The following is an 18,734-nucleotide window of genomic DNA, read 5'->3' as shown; positions in this document are numbered from 1 at the left end:
ATTGCCACAATGCTCTTAATGGTTTAGACTACCAAATTCAAACAGTCTTATCATGCAGAAAACTTGTATAATTTGTTACATAAAATCAACTAAATATCAGTCACTAAAGTTGTCAGTCTATTAAAAAAAACAAAAAAACAAAAAAAAAAAAACAAACTGATATCTAGACAGCTGATTTGTGCCTCACTAAACATTTTATGGTGAAATTAAGCACACTTTATGAAATGCTCAATTTTAAAATGTTCTTCTCATAAAAGAAAGTGGCGGTACCCTTGCATACTTATTTTGTTAAGTCCTCTTGTATGTCATCATCTAGACTCCTTTTTTTATTTTGCTCCTTCTACTTTTAGGCTGAAGTTTGGGACCTTGACATATTAAGATGCAACAATAGTTCCTGGCCTGTTGAAGTGACTGAACTTAAAGAAGGCTTCATTATAGTTAAAGGACACACAGCAGTAAGAAATCATTTGTTTCTTTTTAAGCTATAGAATAAATGATTATGTAAAATTGTTTACACTGGGCTTCTTAAATATTTGTAAGCCTCATTTTAGTTCTTTCAATTCTTTAATTCCTTGTTTAATCTAAACTAGCCATGAGCATTTTAAAAGAAGTGGTGTGTTTCCAAACATTCTATACACAAGTAAATATTTGATCATATGCAAACAAAAAACTAAACCACAGTGTTAGCTTAGTTAATAAACAAGGCAGTTGCAACTAAATTAATCAATTGAATAGTAAATCCTGTTTAAAAAAAAAATGTAACAGTAAGAAATCTATTTAGTTTAGTACTACCGTTTAGCTTAGTATAATGAACCTCTGGAGGAGTGTTGTAGATGCAAAGTAAAACATTTGCAATCTTTCCTAAGACATAGTAGTCTTCATATATAGATCATTTTAGTTCCAGGTGACAGTATTTAGATGTGGATGTTCTTTAAAAGCAGCCCACAAGCTAGTTTTTAGTGTAACATGGGGAAAAAAATCTTCCAGTTAGCAAAAAAATCTATCTTTTGAAGAAATCCTTGCTGAAAATCTGGCACTACATATTACCAAAATACAATGTCTGTACGTATTAAATTAAAAAAAACTAAGTTCTCTAAGATGATATTCCCTTGTCTGTGTAATTTGTGGTTACCCCATCAACCATCAGACACCCTTGTTGTTTTAAATTAACATTACATTAACTTTTTGGACTAACTTTAATACTAAACTGCTTGAGCTTTACTCTTAACTTTTTAGTCTCTAACACATCACAACATAACATAATGCATGCAATGTATGTTAATAAAAAGTATGTTGGAAGGATGCATGCAATAATGAACTACTCACTGATTTGCTACATCTTTATCTATCTATCCACATGCTTTAAAGGTGAATTTACAATATTATTAATCTAGACAGCCTTCTCACGTATTGGTGCTTTAACTTACTGTGTTAAAAACACTCGCTGATTACATCTAAAAAATCCTGCTCTTATACTCTACTCTTTTCAAGGTTAGTCCAGTTAGTATTAAGATAGTTTGGAGTGGTGGCTCTGAGGCTTGGGATCTGCACTGTCAATCGGAAGGTTGCCAGTTCAAATCCTGTAAATGCCAAAAGGGACTTTGCTCTGTTGGGCCCTTGAGCAAGGCCCTTAACCTGCAATTACTGAGCACTTTGAGTAGTGAGAAAAGCGCTATGTAAATGCAAAGAATTATTATTATTAAGTCCCCATGTGCCCCCTGTAAACTTGCTTTTTGCAATATTTTTAAAAAGATATGTATAGAAATTGTCTGCATTGGGGGATCTATAGCATACTCCTAAAATAACTCCTCTTCCCCTAATGCTTGTCAGATGAATCCAGATGTCCTCAGTAAGATGCGACTCATGTTATTGAAGAAGACATGTATTTGAAATTTGTTGTACTGTATATAAACACACACACACACACACACACACAGTTTATTTTTGTATAGCCCAAAATCACACAGGAAGTGCCGCAATGGGCTTTAACAGGCCCTGCCTCTTGACAGCCCCCCAGCCTTGACTCTCTAAGAAGACAAGGAAAAACTCCCAAAAAAACCTTGTAGGGAAAAAATGGAAGAAACCTTGGGAAAGGCAGTTCAAAGAGAGACCCCTTTCCAGGTAGGTTGGGCGTGCAGTGGGTGTCAAAAGAAGGGGGTCAATACAATACAATACAATGCAGTTCACAGAACAATTCCTCAATATAGTAAGAAATAAAAAATATAAATTTTAGAAGTACAGAGCAGAATTTAACAGTAGATGATATATCCCATGATAAGATTTGGATTTGTGTAGAGTCCTGGAGACCTCATCCTTCAAGCTGCCTCCCCCATTTGGCCATTCCACGGCTGAAATAGTGCTGGGCCAGCCCAATCCGATGAAAGGACCCCCTGTTTCCCACAATTCCTGCGATCCTCCATCTGGGATGACTTTTCCTTAGGCAGGCAAAACAACTTGGCAGGTGGGCCATGGCACCAAGTGCCACATTTGAGTACCGAGAAGAAAAACAGAATAAGTGAGGGTTAGTATACAATTATAACTGTCATGTTACTTATGTTTAAGTGCTAATGACTAACAACAGAGATGCAGTCTGTACAGTTAATCAGCAGCTCTAGTCAGGATATGCTAAACTGAAGTAGTGAGTCTTCAGCCGGGATTTAAAAGCTGAGACCGAAGGGGCATCTCTTATAGTAGCAGGCAGACCATTCCACAGTTTAGGGGCCCTGTAACTAAAAGCTCGACCTCCCACTGTTATTTTATTAATCCTTGGAATCATAAGCAGACCGGCATCTTGAGATCTTAATGTGCGCTCAGGTTTGTAAGTCATGATAAGTTCAGACAAGTAAGCCGGACCTCGACCATTTAATGCTTTATATGGTAAAAGAAGGATTTTGAAATCTGCCCTAAACTTAACTGGGAGCCAGTGTAAGGATTTAAGAACTGGAGTTATGAGTTCGTATTTTCTTGTTCTTGTAATAATTCTCGCAGCCGCATTTTGGATTAACTGGAGGCTGTATAAAGAACAGTTTGAACATCCAATGAACACCGCATTGCAGTAGTCAATTCTACTAGAGATAAATGCATGAATTAGTTTCTCAGAATCCTGTTTATTTAAAAAGTGCCTTAATTTCCTAACATTTTTAAGATGGAAGAAACATGTTTTGGACAACTTTGTAATATGCGCTTTAAATGACATGCTAGAGTCAAAGATAACTCCTAGATTGCGGGCTGATTCAGTAAAATTGACTTGGATTCCCACTGAGTTAAATGATGACAAAATATTGTTGTGATCAGCATCATTCCCTCCAACAATTAACATCTCTGTTTTATCTGTATTTAAAGACAAGTAGTTCTTATTCATCCACTCCTTTAATTCACTAACACAACTAATTAAAGACAGCATTGGAGAAACTTCATCTGATTTAAATGAAAGGTATAACTGGGTGTCATCTGCATACGAGTGAAAATTAACATTGTTTCCTAATGAGAGATCCCAGTGGAAGCATGTAAAGTGAAAACAGTAAAGGTCCCAGTATTGAGCCCTGCGGGACACCATATTGAACTTCTATGTATAATGATGGAGTACTGTCAGCACATTTCTGTACATATTGGAATCGATTTGATAAGTAAGAACTAAACCAAGCGAGCACGGTGCCTGTAAGCCCAACATCATTTTCTAGCCTGTGCAGTAAAATAGAATGGTCGATGGTGTCAAATGCTGCACTTAAGTCCAACAACATAATTATAGTGGAGTTTCCTTCATCAGCGGATATCAGAATGTCATTTACAACCCGTGTTAGTGCCGTTTCTGTACTATGACCAGTGCGAAAACCAGACTGGAATTTCTCAAATAAATTGTAATGCGTAAGGTGTGTCTGAAGCTGACTGGCGACTACTTTTTCTAGTATTTTAGAGAGAAACGGTAAATTTGAAATAGGCCTATAATTATTTAGTATATGTGGGTCAAGGTCTGACTTTTTAAGTAATGGTTTAATGGCTGACACTTTTAGTGTATCAGGTACTGTGCCATGCAATAATGAACTATTGATAATGTTTAGGATAGGCGCTGCAAGAACATCCATTGCACTTTTTACTAGTTTTATTGGCACTCCATTTCTGTGCTGTCTGTTTTCCTAAAAAATGTATAACCACCTATGTTGTACTCATCCCCTTCTTTGTTGTTTAGTGAGGTTTCTGTTACTGCTATAATGTCATAATTATGTTCAGCTACGTACAACTTTTTTTTTTTCTTTTTTCTAGCATTTAGGTACGCTAATTTTTAATGTATTACTAATTTTAAATATACATTTTAACTTTTGGATTAGAATTTACGTTACATGCATATTTGTTTTCAAACAATTGCTTGTCCCTTTATACACGATGTTAAACTTGGCCTTGTCCTAAACTTCCTGCCACTCAGTTCCCTGGTTTACACAATCGTCATCTAACCTACTCCAACATATTTCACCCATCTGGTTCAAATGTAACTCATCACTGTGGAACAGGTCCTATTTACTCAAAAAAGTGATGTCCAAATGTCCCATAAATCTATACCCTTCTATCATACACAAAGATTTGAGCCACGTGTTAAGCCTTTCTCCTCTTTCTTACCTGGACTAGAGCATGACACAGGCAGAACTTTGGAGAAGTCTATTTTGTCAGTTTTACTCCTCATCTTGGCACCTAACTCTTTAAATTTGGACTGCAGAACTGACTTCCTGCCCTTATGTATGTCATTTGTTCCAACATGGTACATGACGCCTGGATCCACTCCTGCTCTTGCCAAGAACCTATCCACCCTTTCAGGGGTGTATCCCACATGTGCCCCTGGAATGCAACATACCGTGTGGCACTAACTGTCTCTGGAGCAGACCTGGGCTTCAATCCCTATAATGAGCGAGTCCCCAACTATCACAACCTGTCTGTTTCTGGGGACTGTTTTTGAGGTGGCCTGGTGTGGCTGCTCTTGCCTGAATAACAGAGTTTTCAGAGTCACCATCCAGCTCCGCAAGGACCTGAAAACGGTTTGACACTTCCAGTTCTGGGGGTGATTCCCCGGACAGTGTGTACCCTTTGTCTTGTGCCTGCATCTGACTGTGACCCACCTATCACTACCTGTCTGGTCTGGAGCCTCCTCTCATAGGGTGTGCATTCCATCTCTGTATAGGACACTTTTGCAAGGTCCGCCAATTCTCTTACTACAATGCAGGTCATCCAATTCCTCCTCCAGTTTAATGATTATGAGCTTGAGGTGCTGGATCAACTGGCATCTCTTGCAGATGTAGCCTTCCAGAAGGACTGATGCCTTCCAGAAGGACTGACTCCTCCAAGCCACTCTCCAGAGCATCTGACATTCAACGGTGCTTGCATTGCAATGACCTCATTTTTAAAATTTGGCTTAGGATTACTAAACCGCTCAACACCTTTTTTTAACTTTAAATGATTTAACTTAATTTATTAAAATTAATATCAGATTAAAGTATACAACATTTATTTAACTTCTTCTGGCCCCATGTGACCCTGCTGTGTCTTTCATTGAAGTTATTAAACTATACATTTTCCTGTCTGTTTTCCTAACTTTGCACCTGTCTTATTGCTTCCTTACTTTGACTCTTTCTCCTTACACTTTTTGTACAACTCCCTATTAATGACCCCTTATGCCAGGTGTCTCAAACACGCGGCCCCTGAGGCAGTAATCTGCAGCCTGTGACGACTTATTTGAACTGCCAAAATCTACCACTAAAATCCATTTTACTTTGCAGTATTTTCCTCACAATACTGTTTCCAGTCCGACGATCAGAATTAAAATACTATTCTTCTTACTTACCTCAATATTCGGTGTTGTTACTTTTACTGCCAGTGACGTAAGTTAGACATAAATAGTCGACATAAACAATGTTTGCAAATTACTTTGTATAGTTCTTGCAGTTAATTGTACGCCTCATTATTATGGAATGTCATCTTCATTATCAAAAAAGCGCAAGATTGCTGACAAATGAATATTCCAGGATAAATGGGAAAGTTTATATTTTGTCACAGAGGTCAGAGACAGAGCCCAGTGTCTCATTTGTTTGCAGTTTATCTTGGTGTTTAAGGAGTACAATGTGCATCGACATTACAATACACTGCATTTAGAACAATATGGTGCATTGTCTGGCAGATTGTGTGAGGAAAAGGTTCAGCAACTGAAGATAGATACTTTATTAATCCCCAAGGGGAAATTCACATACTCCAGCAGCAGCATACTGATAAAAAACAATATTAATTAAAGAATGATAAAAACACCATGCAAGTTAAAAAGTACAAGGTGGAGAGGGTGAGGCAGGTATGACAGTCAATAATATTGTATAATGTTACCGTTTCTCCCCCATTCCCCCCCCTAAGGTGGAATTGAAGAGTCGCATAGTGTGGGGGATGAACGATCTCCTCAATCTGTCGGTGGAGCAGGACAGTGACAGTAGTCTGTCGCTGAACCTGCTCCTCTGTCTGGAGATGATACTGTTCAGTGGATGCAGTGGATTCTCCATAAATGACAGGAGCCTGCCCAGCGCCCGTCGCTCTGCCACAGATGTCAAACTGTCCAGCTCCATGCCTACAATGGAGCCTGCCTTCCTCGCCAGTTTGTCCAGGCGTGAGGCATCCCTCTCCATTATGCTGCCTCCCCAGCACACCGCGTAGAATAGGGCACTCTCCACAACCGTTTGATAGAACATCTGCAGCATCTTATTGCAGATGTTGAAAGACACCAGCCTTCTAAGGAAAAATAGTCGGCTCTGTCCTCTCTTGCACAGAGCATCAATTACAAAACAGCAAAACTTTTTCTCGAATGTTAATAAGTCAAGCGAAGATTCTGTAAAAGCGAGTTTTGTCCTCTGTAATATGATAGGAAAATCTTTACGACTACTCGCTGTAGGCCAATTCATACAAGGTTGTTTTATAAAGGCATGTGAAATTATTTGTCTGGACAAAAAAAAACTGACTGAAGGCATAAGTTTGTCCGCAAATTCTGTTGCTAGCAGAATTACTGAATCAGCTAGTAACATTCATCAGCAACTGATTACAGCAGCACAAGGTTTTGAAGCATATTCCATAGCGGTTGATGAGAGTACTGGTATAACAGATACTGCATATTGTGCTGTGTTCATTTGTGGGGTTGATGGAAACCTAAACGTAACCGATAATTAGATTTGGTGCCAATGAAAGGCACAACGACTGGTCGTGATATTTTTTAAGAATTGGAAGGTTGCAATAACAGAGCAGGACTGCCATGGGATAAACTCGTGTCTGTGGCAACACACAGTGCACCAACAATTTGTTCTGAAAATGTTGGTGGTGTGGGATTATTGAAAGCAAAACGAAACCAGCTTTCTTTGTCGGGTCCTTTTACTGCTGTACACTGCATTCTGCATCAGGAAGCGCTGTGTGTCAAAAGTCTACAAATGAAAGAATTGTTGTTAAGACGGTTAATTTTATACTAGCAAGAGGTCTCAACCACAGGCAATTCACTTCATTCTTGTCTGATATGGAGAGTTGCTGTATCATACCGAAGTCAGATATATGAGTCAGGGAAACGTGTTGAAGAGGTTCTTTGCTTTAAGGCAGAAGATGGGGCTTTTTATGGCACTGAAAGATAAAGACGTTTGCCAACTTTCTGATTCGTCTTTTTTCTATCAGATTTAGCGTTTCTTACAGATGTCACGGAACACCTCAACGCAGTCAACTTGAGGCTCCAGGGTCCGACGCAGGTGATTACGATGATGAACGACAGTGTCTAATCATTCAGATGTAAGCCGTCTTTGTGGGCCAAACAGCTGCAGTCTGGCAGTTTGGCTCATTTCTCAGCTATGCAGTTGTTGGTACGCATCGAACCAGAACACGTGAAATATTACTTTAATATCATTTCTCAGTTACTTGGAAGAGTTTGATTGACGTTTCTAGGAGTTCTGGGCTCTTGAACCTCAATTTGTACTTTCTGTGACTCTGTTTGCAGTGGACGTTGCTTGTGTTTCAGAAGATTTACAGATGGAGATTGTGGATTTACAGTGTGACACTGTACTTAAACAGACGTATGTGGATATTGGTGTTCCACAAGTTTGTGTCACGCGAAAGACTTCTGAAACTTGTTAACACCGCTGCCGGAATCATGGCCATGTTTGGTAGTACATACGAATGCGAACAGTTCTTCTCATTAATGAAGATTAACAAATCAGCTTTATGTTGAAGACTTACAGATGAGCATCTGCGTGCAACATTGCAATTGGCTACTGCTCATGACATCAAGCCCAGTCTTGACGTTCTTGTGTCTGCCAAACACTGCCAACTGAGCAGTCAGACGGCATTTAACGACATTTGAACTGGAAAACTGGATTTTATAATAAACACGTTGAGTAAACTTGTAAACCTAGCTGCATTGTATTTGTATCATTTAGAAATGAATGCAGCCTTACGCTGTTGCCCTCTTAAATGTGCTAACTTTACTGACTCCCTAGAACTGTCCTATCAAATAAAACTTTTTAGCACTAATTCTTTTTTACTAAGAAAGGTTGCTTGCTGAATATCAACCACTAGTTATTTACTTCTGCATGTCTGTTTTTACTGCCACTTGCACTTAATCTGGGCTACATGACTAGATGACTATGTATAGCCAGTTTCAAGTCAGCCACCTATCTGTACTTAAAATAAATGCTTGCTTCCTAAAGAATGAATGCATACACCCTCGCTTATGCTAACACTTAAGTATCCTAGTACTATATGGTGCTTTATCCAGTTTTCTTTATATTCCTTAAATTCTTCCCACTAACTTTCTGTTATTAACTGTTTGTCACTTCAGTGTCTGTTATTTACTGACTTGCTGATGAATCCAACTACTTTCTGTCTCGTCTAGCAGTGTGGAAAGGAAGTAACTTTTCTAAACACTTCTCCAAACACTCAATTACCTTTGCTCCTGTGTAGGCAAAAAAAATGTTGTTAAAAGCTTTAAAAATTCTCACACAACTCTTTAGAGGCAACTAAAAAAAAGTTTTTAGGAGCAGAATTTATTTTTTAATTCTCTCACAGCAGTATCACAAAACACTCGACACGTCTTTCACTTCAGCTTGCAAGGATGATTTCAACATGTCAGTCTCCATCTGCAATCACTGTTTTTCTCAAGAATACATAGTCCAATTCAGAGTTGCTAAGGCTAGACCTTAACCCTGGCAGCACTAGGCAGGAAACATACCTGAGCAGGGCCAGGATAGACCTAGGACCATTTCATTACAAGTTCCTTTCTTGCTTACACTAGCAATTATCAGTACCTTGACATATTTGCTGTGATTATTTTCTTTTAATGTTTTTTATCATGCAGTAAAGTCAATTTTTAATAAAAATGAATTAATTGTAACTTTAATTACTCTCGATGTAATATCCTCACATTTTTATTTCCTGAAAAGATATTTAACACATATCTACACCAGTGTCCAAATGTTTGGAATCACTGAGGAATGTTCATGTGTTTTGGTAGAAATTGATACTTTTTTATCATAGTATCTTAAATTGATTTAAAAATGCAGACATTACAAATATTGCAAATAGCTGTTATTACTTGAAAGGTTTCGACTAATTGTTTCAATAACTAATTGTTGAAATCTCCTATTTCCATACAGCGTATTAGTGAGGGTGCTTTGTCTCCTGATGGCACAGTCCTTGCTACAGCAAGTCATGACGGATATGTAAAATTTTGGCAAATATACATTGAAGGACATGATCTACCAAGGTATTTGGAAGGCTTTAAGTGTAATTCTTTATCTTTCTGAAAGTTTTGATAGGAAATGTATGTTTCTTGCTTTTTCTTTGTAGTATTCATATTTTTGAGTGTTTTACAGAAATATCATATTCATATGTATTCATTAGTCCTTAATATTCAATTCATATATTTCTATTTATATAGATGTCTTCATGAATGGAAACCACATAATGGCAGACCATTATCTTGTTTGATATTCTGTGACAATCACAAGAAACAAGACCCTGAGTAAGTAGTATTAAATGATTAATTATTACTAAACTGAACAGTATTTTATTAAACAGTCCTGTACTTCATTATGTTATAGCTTCCTTAATATCACTTGTCAATTAAACTAAAATGTCTATCTTCCTTCTTTCTGTGTCAGCAGTATAAATAAGTGGACACTTTGACTTGATCAGAATGTCTGTTTGGCCTCTTGAGTAGTGGAAACGTTATAGGGAGTACCCAAAAGTAATTCAAAATAATTTTTAATTTTTTAGGTTTATGGAAATTTTCAAGACAATTTAATGGCTTACAAAAACAACATGCTTGGTTTGCTCATTTTAGTTTGTCTGGTGTTACTGAGTAGAAGCTAGTGTAAATTGCTTAAATTAACTGAGTTAGAAGCTGAGAATTAGTTTTAAGATGCACCTCTGCTACAAACATACAACTAACTATTTGGCAGAGGGGTGTGTGTAACCCTAAAGAAAAACTGGTTAAATTGTATCTGGGCACATGCAATAATTGTGAGCATAGTGATTTTTCTTTAACTCTTTTAGGGCTAATTTTTTTTTTTATTCTTTTCTCCCAGGGCTGAATATTTTTCCAAAAACACACAGCAATGGTTTAACATATCAAATCAACAAATATATATTTTTGACAAATGTTACTGTTTTGCATGTTGTATGAGCCTGCATACTATATGATTTCACATATATATCACATACATGTTACACCGCAAAGTCTTGCAAAGTATGATATCGCTCAAAGCAGCCAATTGCATGCATTGCCACATTGCACTGCTTACAATATGTGTTGCACTGGTGCCTCCTTTTCAATTGTCTGTTGCTGCACACAGCACAGTCAGGTTTGTATTTTTTGTCCTCATATGTTGCAGGAAAGTGGTGCACAGTCAGCCTGTCTGGCACTGCTCTTTGTGATGGCCTTCCTCGCTTTGCCAAAGGCACTGCAACATACTGTACTCTGCCAGCAAGCTGTCGACCACCTTCTTGCGGAAATCTGCTGCCGTCATAGTGCTGTCATTGTTTGCCTGCTTGAACAATATATAGCCATTTGTAAGTGCAATCTCACGCATGCGATGGTACACAGTGTGGTACCACATGGTGGACTTATGGCTGTAAGCATTATGGCCCCAGCATCTGATCCAGTCGATCAACTCCAGCCATTTTATAGTTATTATACTCAAGTTATTATACTCAAGTGCAACTGGCTTGTCCAGCTTCCTACTTTCTGGGTTTCCCTTTTGACGAATAACTTTCTCACATATATTGTTACTGTGTACAGTAGAGAGACAATCGCCCGTTTGACATCGTGCCATGCCACTGCCACCAAGTTTTCTGCCCGCACAAAAAAACGGATTTTCACCTCTTTTCATCTTCATTCTGTCTGGCTTCAACTGTGAAGGCATGTGTCTCCTGTTCTCCCTCACTAGTTTCAATTTCCCTGCTCTGTAGCTCCATGAACAATTTTGGTGATGTATAAAAATTGTCCATGTACACATGTTCATAGCCCTGAAGCAGCTCCAGCACAACCTGACTTGTCAAGGGACAGTTCTCTCTTTGAAATGAATACTTTCCTGTATATGTAATTACTTTCAGGCAGAAACCAGTGTTTGCTTCTGCCAGTACAAAATCCTTTATGCCATACTTTGTGGCCTTTTCTGGAATATACTGGCGGGGGAAAAAAAGGTGTCCCTTGTATTTTATCATAGATTCATGCGCAGACGAATCACGGCCAGGCTGATAAAATTGACATTGTGGAACCAACATATAAGCAAGCAGGGGCTGAACTTTATACATAGGTTTATAACCTGGCTAACCCCTTGGGATTTTCTTCTGGTTATCACAGAAGTGAATAAAACTTTACAGGAGCACGTACCTATCATGCGGCATAACCTGTCCAAAGCCACCCAGGGGACAAAGCACGTTTGGACCAATGTTCCCTGAAGTTATATCGCCAGTGTAGTCCCATCTCTCTTTGTAATGCCACAAAGCCCTTCATCTCGTCTTTTGTTGTGGGTTTCCACTTTGAAAAACGAGAATGTGGTGTAAGCGCAGCCTGCTATTCAAAAAATTGCTCTGCATACCTGTTTGTCTCGTCTGACAGTAGCTGAAAGGCAGCCTCAGGAAGAACAGATTGAAGTAGTCCTTCAGCTGGTAATCTGTCATGTCCAATGGCAAGCCATGCTGTCTTGTGAAGTCCGGTAGCCAGTTTGGCTCCCACGGATCAATGTCTGGGTATTCCTCCCACACGAAACTTGCGATATATGCATCGGCTGTGCGAATGCGCTCAGCTGGCAACCAATCAGCTGGGGCGGCATCGGCTGGTGTCCGATCAGCTGATGCCTTTTCCTCACTCTCTTGCTCCATCTCCTGATCACTGTCAACAAAATCAGATTCTGAAAAATCAAGAGTCCGACTCTGCTGAGTATTTTCTTTACTGCACTTGCTTCGCTCCCTTGTGAGATGTTGATGCCATCTTGCCTTTGTTTACATTTCGTAACTTGCGCACACACAAGGATTAGATGCTGAGTCAATGAGTCTTAACATTCCTCCAAGCAGAGAGGGAATGCCTGTGACGTAACAGTGAGTTTTGTCGCCATTAACAGCTGATTGTCGCCCTCAACCCCTCCTGTCAACAAAAGTCGACATCTGCCATTAAAGAGTTAAATAATATTTTAAACACCAGATTAAATTGTTCAATTTAAAGAGTTGGTCTAGAAGAATCATTGTATCGTTAGATGTACTTCCTGGTAGGATATGTTGCCTTTCATAATTCTGCCATTGAATTCTGGTCAGCTGCAGAGTTGTTAGCTGTGGGATACCCCTCATTGATGTTTAGTTTTTTTAGTCCTGGAACATGTCTTGGTGGTGGGGCATTCCTCCTGCCGCTAGTCTCAGGACCCATTTCTCCTAGATCAGCAATTCTCAACCTTTTTCTCCTTGTGAACCCCTTCAAAAAACGGAATAAATTGGGGAATTTAGTCATTACGATACAGTAAATAAAACAATAAAATTGGATTGTTATTAAAAAATTTTTCCATATTGAATAATAAATGGTTCATAATGAAAAACTTAGTCATAAGACATTTACAGACAAACATTAATAAAACTATAGTGAAAGCTACAAAAAAATGAATACAATAAAATAGAACATCATCATAGTAAAACTGAAAACAAAACGGAATTATCTTTTAATGTCAATGAATGCCAACTGGTTCTTAGCTAACTTAGGTTAAACTTGAAAAATCTCTTAATGGGATATTTGTGCCTGTTTAGTGGAACAAAGAAATTCAAAATTTGGTTTGATGTCTGAAAGTTTGAGTCTTAGATCAGGTTCTGCATTTAACCTGTTTCTATAGTTATTTTTCTGGTAAGTGTATGTTGAAAATCCTTTCTCACACAGATATGTTGTACAAAAGAAAAATAAAACTTTAATGGCTTTTTCTGACAAAACAGGATATTCATTTCTTACACTGAGCCAAAAGTCAATTAAAGAATGTTCTTTAAAAACAGCTTTTAGGGAACTGTCAGAGGATAAATCAATGAGCTTTTCTTTTTCCAGTAAAGTTATAGAAGTATATGAACTTATATCTCCTTTAAAAGGAGTATGTATCCAGTTGTTCAATCCAGATACATTAGGTCTATTAGGAAAATAGTCATTGAAAGTTAATTGAAGCTGTTTGAGATGTTCAGTAATATCCCTTTTAATATTTTCGTTAAGTTGAATTTCATTTTCTGATAAAATGCTGCTGAGAGAACCAAAGCATTCATACTCCTTCATCTCCAGACATTGAATCCAAAAGTTGAACTTTTTTAGCATGGCTTCTATTCTTATCATGCACACTGAAAATGGTGACACCTAGGCCTTGTAAAGACAGATTTAAATCATTTAATTTAGAAAAAATGTTAGTTAAGTATGCAAGTTTTTGCAGCCAAAGAATATCGAATATACAAGAGGACAAATGAAAAGAATGGTCAAGAAAGAATGCTTCAACTTTAGACTTCAATTCAAGCCAGCAGGTCAAAACTTTGCCACGAGAAAGCAATCTAACTTCTGTATGAAGTAGTAAAGAAAGGTGAAGGCTGCCAAAATCCTCACAAAGTGCCTGGAACAGACGAGTTTGTAGTACGCGATTTTATAAAATTTACAATTATTATAGCGTCGGTTAAAACATTGGCCAACTCTACAGGAATAAGTTTATATGCCAGTAGTTGTCTATGAATACAACAATGAGTCCATTCAATATTCTCGTTGATCTTCTTTACTCGCGCTACAAGACCAGAAAATTTTCCGGTCAATGATTTTGCACCATCTGTACATACACCCAAGCAAAAAGACCAGTTTATTCCATTTCTTTCAAAATAGCCATTGATCATATCGAAAATTGCTTCTCCTGTCGTAGTGGTTTTCAGAGGTTTTGCAAATAATACATCTTCTTGAATGGTATTCTTAAAAATATATCTAATATAAACAAGCAATACTGCGGCGTTTGCTACATCGGTCGACTTGTCAAGTTGGATTGTGAAATAATTCAATTTTATTCTTTTCAAAAGTTCACTTTCCACATCATTTGCCAAATCATTAATTCTTCGCGACACTGTGTTGTTTGATAAGGGAACCAGGTCAATTTTCTTTGCCGCCTTTTCTCCAAGCATGCACTTCTTGATGTCTTTCTCACACAGTCCAATCAAATTTTCTGCCACTGTATGTGCTTGTCCAGATCTTGCAATTCTGTAACTTATTCAAAATGATGCCTCAAGAGCATTTTTACTATCTGTGTTTGAAGCTGACAGGAAAGAAGAAACACTACACTTTTTATTACCTGCTAATTTTCTTTTAAAATACTCTACAGGTTTATCCTTGTACGTTGGATGTTTTGTTTCAATGTGTCTACGAAGAAGTGATGGTTTTAAACTGCTGTTGGCCAGGACTTCATTACAAATTACACAAAGTGGTTTAGGTTCCGACTCATCCCCAGTAACATAAAAACCCATTCGTAAATAGTCGCTGTCATATTTTCGTTTCTTCTCTTTTGTCTTACTATGTTCGCCTACTTTTTCCTTGCTTTCAGTCTGGATAGACGGTAGCTCACTACAACTTTCAGTATCGTCACCCTGTGTTGGTACCAAATCAGGGACTGAAGTGGAAGAAGAAGCAGCAATTGATTGCTCATCCAGCTTTTTGTCAAACTTGATAAAACTACCCGTTTTTAACCATCGATCCATAATAAAATTACGGAGTAATAATTATTTACTTTCACGTTCAACGTGCGCACATTTAAGTAAAAAGTCTTTATCGTAATTTACACACACTATGCACTACCAATTTATCTTATTAAAATCACTTGTGGTTTTTAAGCACGTCGTACAATTCAATTTGACTGTACCCTCCCTTGTCTGATCGCGGCGTTTTAAATCAGCAGACGTTATTCTCGTTCTTTCGAGTGCATTCGGGGTTCTCAGTTCGCTGAATTGGAAGTTTCCGGATCATACGAGAGTGTACACGCATCGCCAGCGGTGTAGTGTCTCATCGCGTTACAGATTGTTACCTGTTGCAACTCCACAATTTTACGTAATATTCATGAATTTGACATTTAATTGATTTGTTGACCCATTTTTTTTTATTGTATTATTAATAGTACTGTGAATATATTTGCCTACATTGAATATTTCGTTATATTTTTTGCGTTTGGGATTTAAAATTCCTCCATTACAATATTTTTTTCACAAACCCCTCCCACACAAACTGGTTGGGAATCACTGTCCTAGATGATACTCCTACTTGATTGATCACCGCAACAGGCTCTCTAGTTTACCTAATTAAATCCTGCCTATGTTCTCAGGAACCATGTGTTTTCCCCCCAGCATCTTATGTATCCTCCTTAGTCACAGCAAGAAACTTTACCTTTCTGCCCCCTCAACCAGGTTCTTCAGTGTCTTCCTTGGCTTTACTCCTGTTACTTTCACTCCCCTAAACAAATGCTGGATGCATGTTTCTACAAAATTTGGCCAATCTACCTCCACCACATAGAAGGCCTCCTTCCATTAACTTTCCCTGCTGTCGGTCTCCAGCTCTGAATGTTTAACTTTTACTCTATATTGCCCTTTGTATTCCTTGCTCTAATAGAGAAAAGCCTGAAGAAGGGGCCTGAGTTGCCTCGAAAGCTTGCATATTGTAATCTTTTTAGTTAGTCAATAAAATGTGTCATTTTGCTTGGCTTTTCTCTGCATTCATAATGGCTAATACGGTACAACACCCTAGTACTTCCTCTAATAGGAAAATTATTTCAATCATAATGATCTTTCTTTATTCTGGTTAATGTAATTTTGGTGGGAAACTGATTAGAACATAAGAACAATGTAGACGAGAGCAGGCCATTCAGCCCAACAAAGCTCTCCAGTCCTATCCGTATAATTCTTCTAAAGTCAAGTTTTGAAAGTCCCTAAAGTCTTACTGTCTACCATGCCTCTAGCTTATTCCAAGTGTCTATGGATCTCTGTGTAAAGAAAAACTTCCTAATGTTTGTGCAAAATTCATCCTTAAGTTTCCAACTGTGTCCCCTTGTTCTTGATGATGAACTCATTTTAAAATAACAGTCTCGATCCACTGTACTAATTCCCTTCATAATTTTAAACACTTCAGTCATGTCACCTCTTAATCTACTTTTGCTGAAATTTATAAAGGCTCGGCTCTTTTATTTTTTCTTCAATATTCATCCCATATAGCCCTGGAATCAGCCTGGTTACTCTTCTCTGGACCTTTTCTAGCACTGCTATGTATTTTTTGTAGCCTGTAGACCAAAACTCACACAATAATCTACATGAGGCCTCACCAGTGCATTAGAAAGACTGAGCATAAACACCTTGGACTTGTACTCCACACATCATACTAAATAACCTAACATTCTATTTGCATTCTTAATGGCTTCTGTACACTGTCAGGAAGTTGATAGCTCAGAGTCCATTACGACTCCTAAATCCTTCTCATAAGGTGCACTCTTGATTTTTAGACCTCCTGTAATGGTTCAGATATTCTCTCATATCCCAGTTGTTTACCTGAGCAAGAATTGTTTCTTTGTTCCTCGGCATGCTGCCCTGTGCTACCCCACCTTGCTTGATAAAGTTGATTAATTGGTTTTATGGAATGGGTAAGTTTTGCTTGACTCCATTCTGTCATCTCCAAAATCTCCACTAATCTCTAAATCCCTTGATCATGCTGCTACCCATACTGATCTTGTGACATTTTAACATTTAACATTTATTTCTTAACAAATTTTCATTTGCAGGATGTTGTTCAAAGTGCATTACAAAATGTCAAAAGAAACGGGTACAAGAAAAGAAAAACAAATTAGGAAATAATAACAATGAAACTGTAAAGCAACATGAATTTATAACATAGATATATAATTTGTAGAAAAGTAGAGTCCTTGTATAAAATATCATATTATAAGTCTCTAAATATAAGAATAATGATAACATGAATGGGAGGACAGAAAAAGAGGGGGGAAAAAAAAGCTTGAGGAGGAAAAGGGGTTCCAAAGCCAAAAGAGCACCCAGCCCCCACAGGACATTTTATTCAACAAGTGTTCTCATTGTTTCTCATTGTTTCCAGGATTTGTTCCAGAGCATTCAATGTAGTGGGTCTCGTGGACAGCTGGGTCACTCGCCTTCCATTGAGCAGTGCCTTGATCAGGTGGTGGCGGTGATGCCGAGCTACTCCAACACAGAGAAAAGTAGAGATTAGTAAAGATAGCAAATTCATGAAGAATATACAATGCATCCGGAAAGTATTCACAGCGCATCACTTTTTCCATATTTTGTCATGTTACAGCCTTATTCCAAAATGGATTAATTTTTTCCCTCGGAATTCTACACACAACACCCCATAATGACGACGTGAAAAAAGTTTACTTGAGGTTTTTTGCAAATTTATTAAAATTAAAAAAACTGAGAAATCCATGTACATAAGTATTCAAAGCCTTTGCTTAATACTTTGTCGATGCACCTTTGGCAGCAATTACAGCCTCAAGTCTTTTTGAATATGATGCCACAAGCTTGGCGCACCTATCCTTTGCCCATTCCTCATTGCAGGACCTCTCAAACTCCATCAGGTTGAATGGGAAGCGTCGGTGCACAGCCATTTTAAGATCTCTCCGGAGATGTTCAATCGGATTCAAGTCTGGGCTCTGGCTGGGCCACTCAAGGACATTCACAGAGTTGTCCTGAAGCCACTCCTTTGATATCTTGGCTGTGTGCTTAGGATCGTTGTCCTGCTGAAAGATGAACCGTCGCCCCAGTCTGAGGTCAAGAGCGCTCTGGAGCAGGTTTTCATCCAGGATGTCTCTGTACATTGCTGCAGTCATCTTTCCCTTTATCCCTGACTAGTCTCCCAGTTCCTGCCGCTGAAAAATATCCCCACAGCATGATGCTGCCACCACCATGCTTCACTGTAGGGATGGTATTGGCCTGGTGATGAGCGGTGCCTGGTTTCCTCCAAACATGACACCTGGCATTCACACCAAAGAGTTCAATCTCTGTCTCATCAGACCAGAGAATTTTCTTTCTCATGGTCTGAGAGTCCTTCAGGTGCCCTTTTGGCAAACTCCAGGCAGGCTGCCATGTGCCTTTTACTAAGGAGTGGCTTCTGTCTGGCCACTCTACCATACAGGCCCTGATTGGTGGATTGCTGCAGAGATGGTTGTCCTTCTGGAAGGTTCTCCTCTCTC

General features: G+C 38.4%; 1 protein-coding gene across 1 annotated transcript in view; it reads left to right on the top strand.

The window, feature by feature from the left end:
- edc4 (enhancer of mRNA decapping 4) overlaps positions 1–18,734 on the top strand; it is a 121,528-nt gene that overhangs the window by 23,970 nt on the left and 78,824 nt on the right. The window contains exons 7-9 of the mRNA XM_028809617.2: positions 351–455; positions 9,645–9,754; positions 9,929–10,012. Of these exons, the coding sequence (XP_028665450.2) occupies positions 351–455; positions 9,645–9,754; positions 9,929–10,012 (299 nt within the window). The remainder of the gene's footprint in view (positions 1–350; positions 456–9,644; positions 9,755–9,928; positions 10,013–18,734) is intronic.

The sequence above is a fragment of the Erpetoichthys calabaricus genome, chromosome 9 (assembly GCF_900747795.2).
Source record: "Erpetoichthys calabaricus chromosome 9, fErpCal1.3, whole genome shotgun sequence".
NCBI lineage: Eukaryota > Metazoa > Chordata > Cladistia > Polypteriformes > Polypteridae > Erpetoichthys > Erpetoichthys calabaricus.
This window is presented reverse-complemented; position numbering and strand designations above follow the sequence as displayed.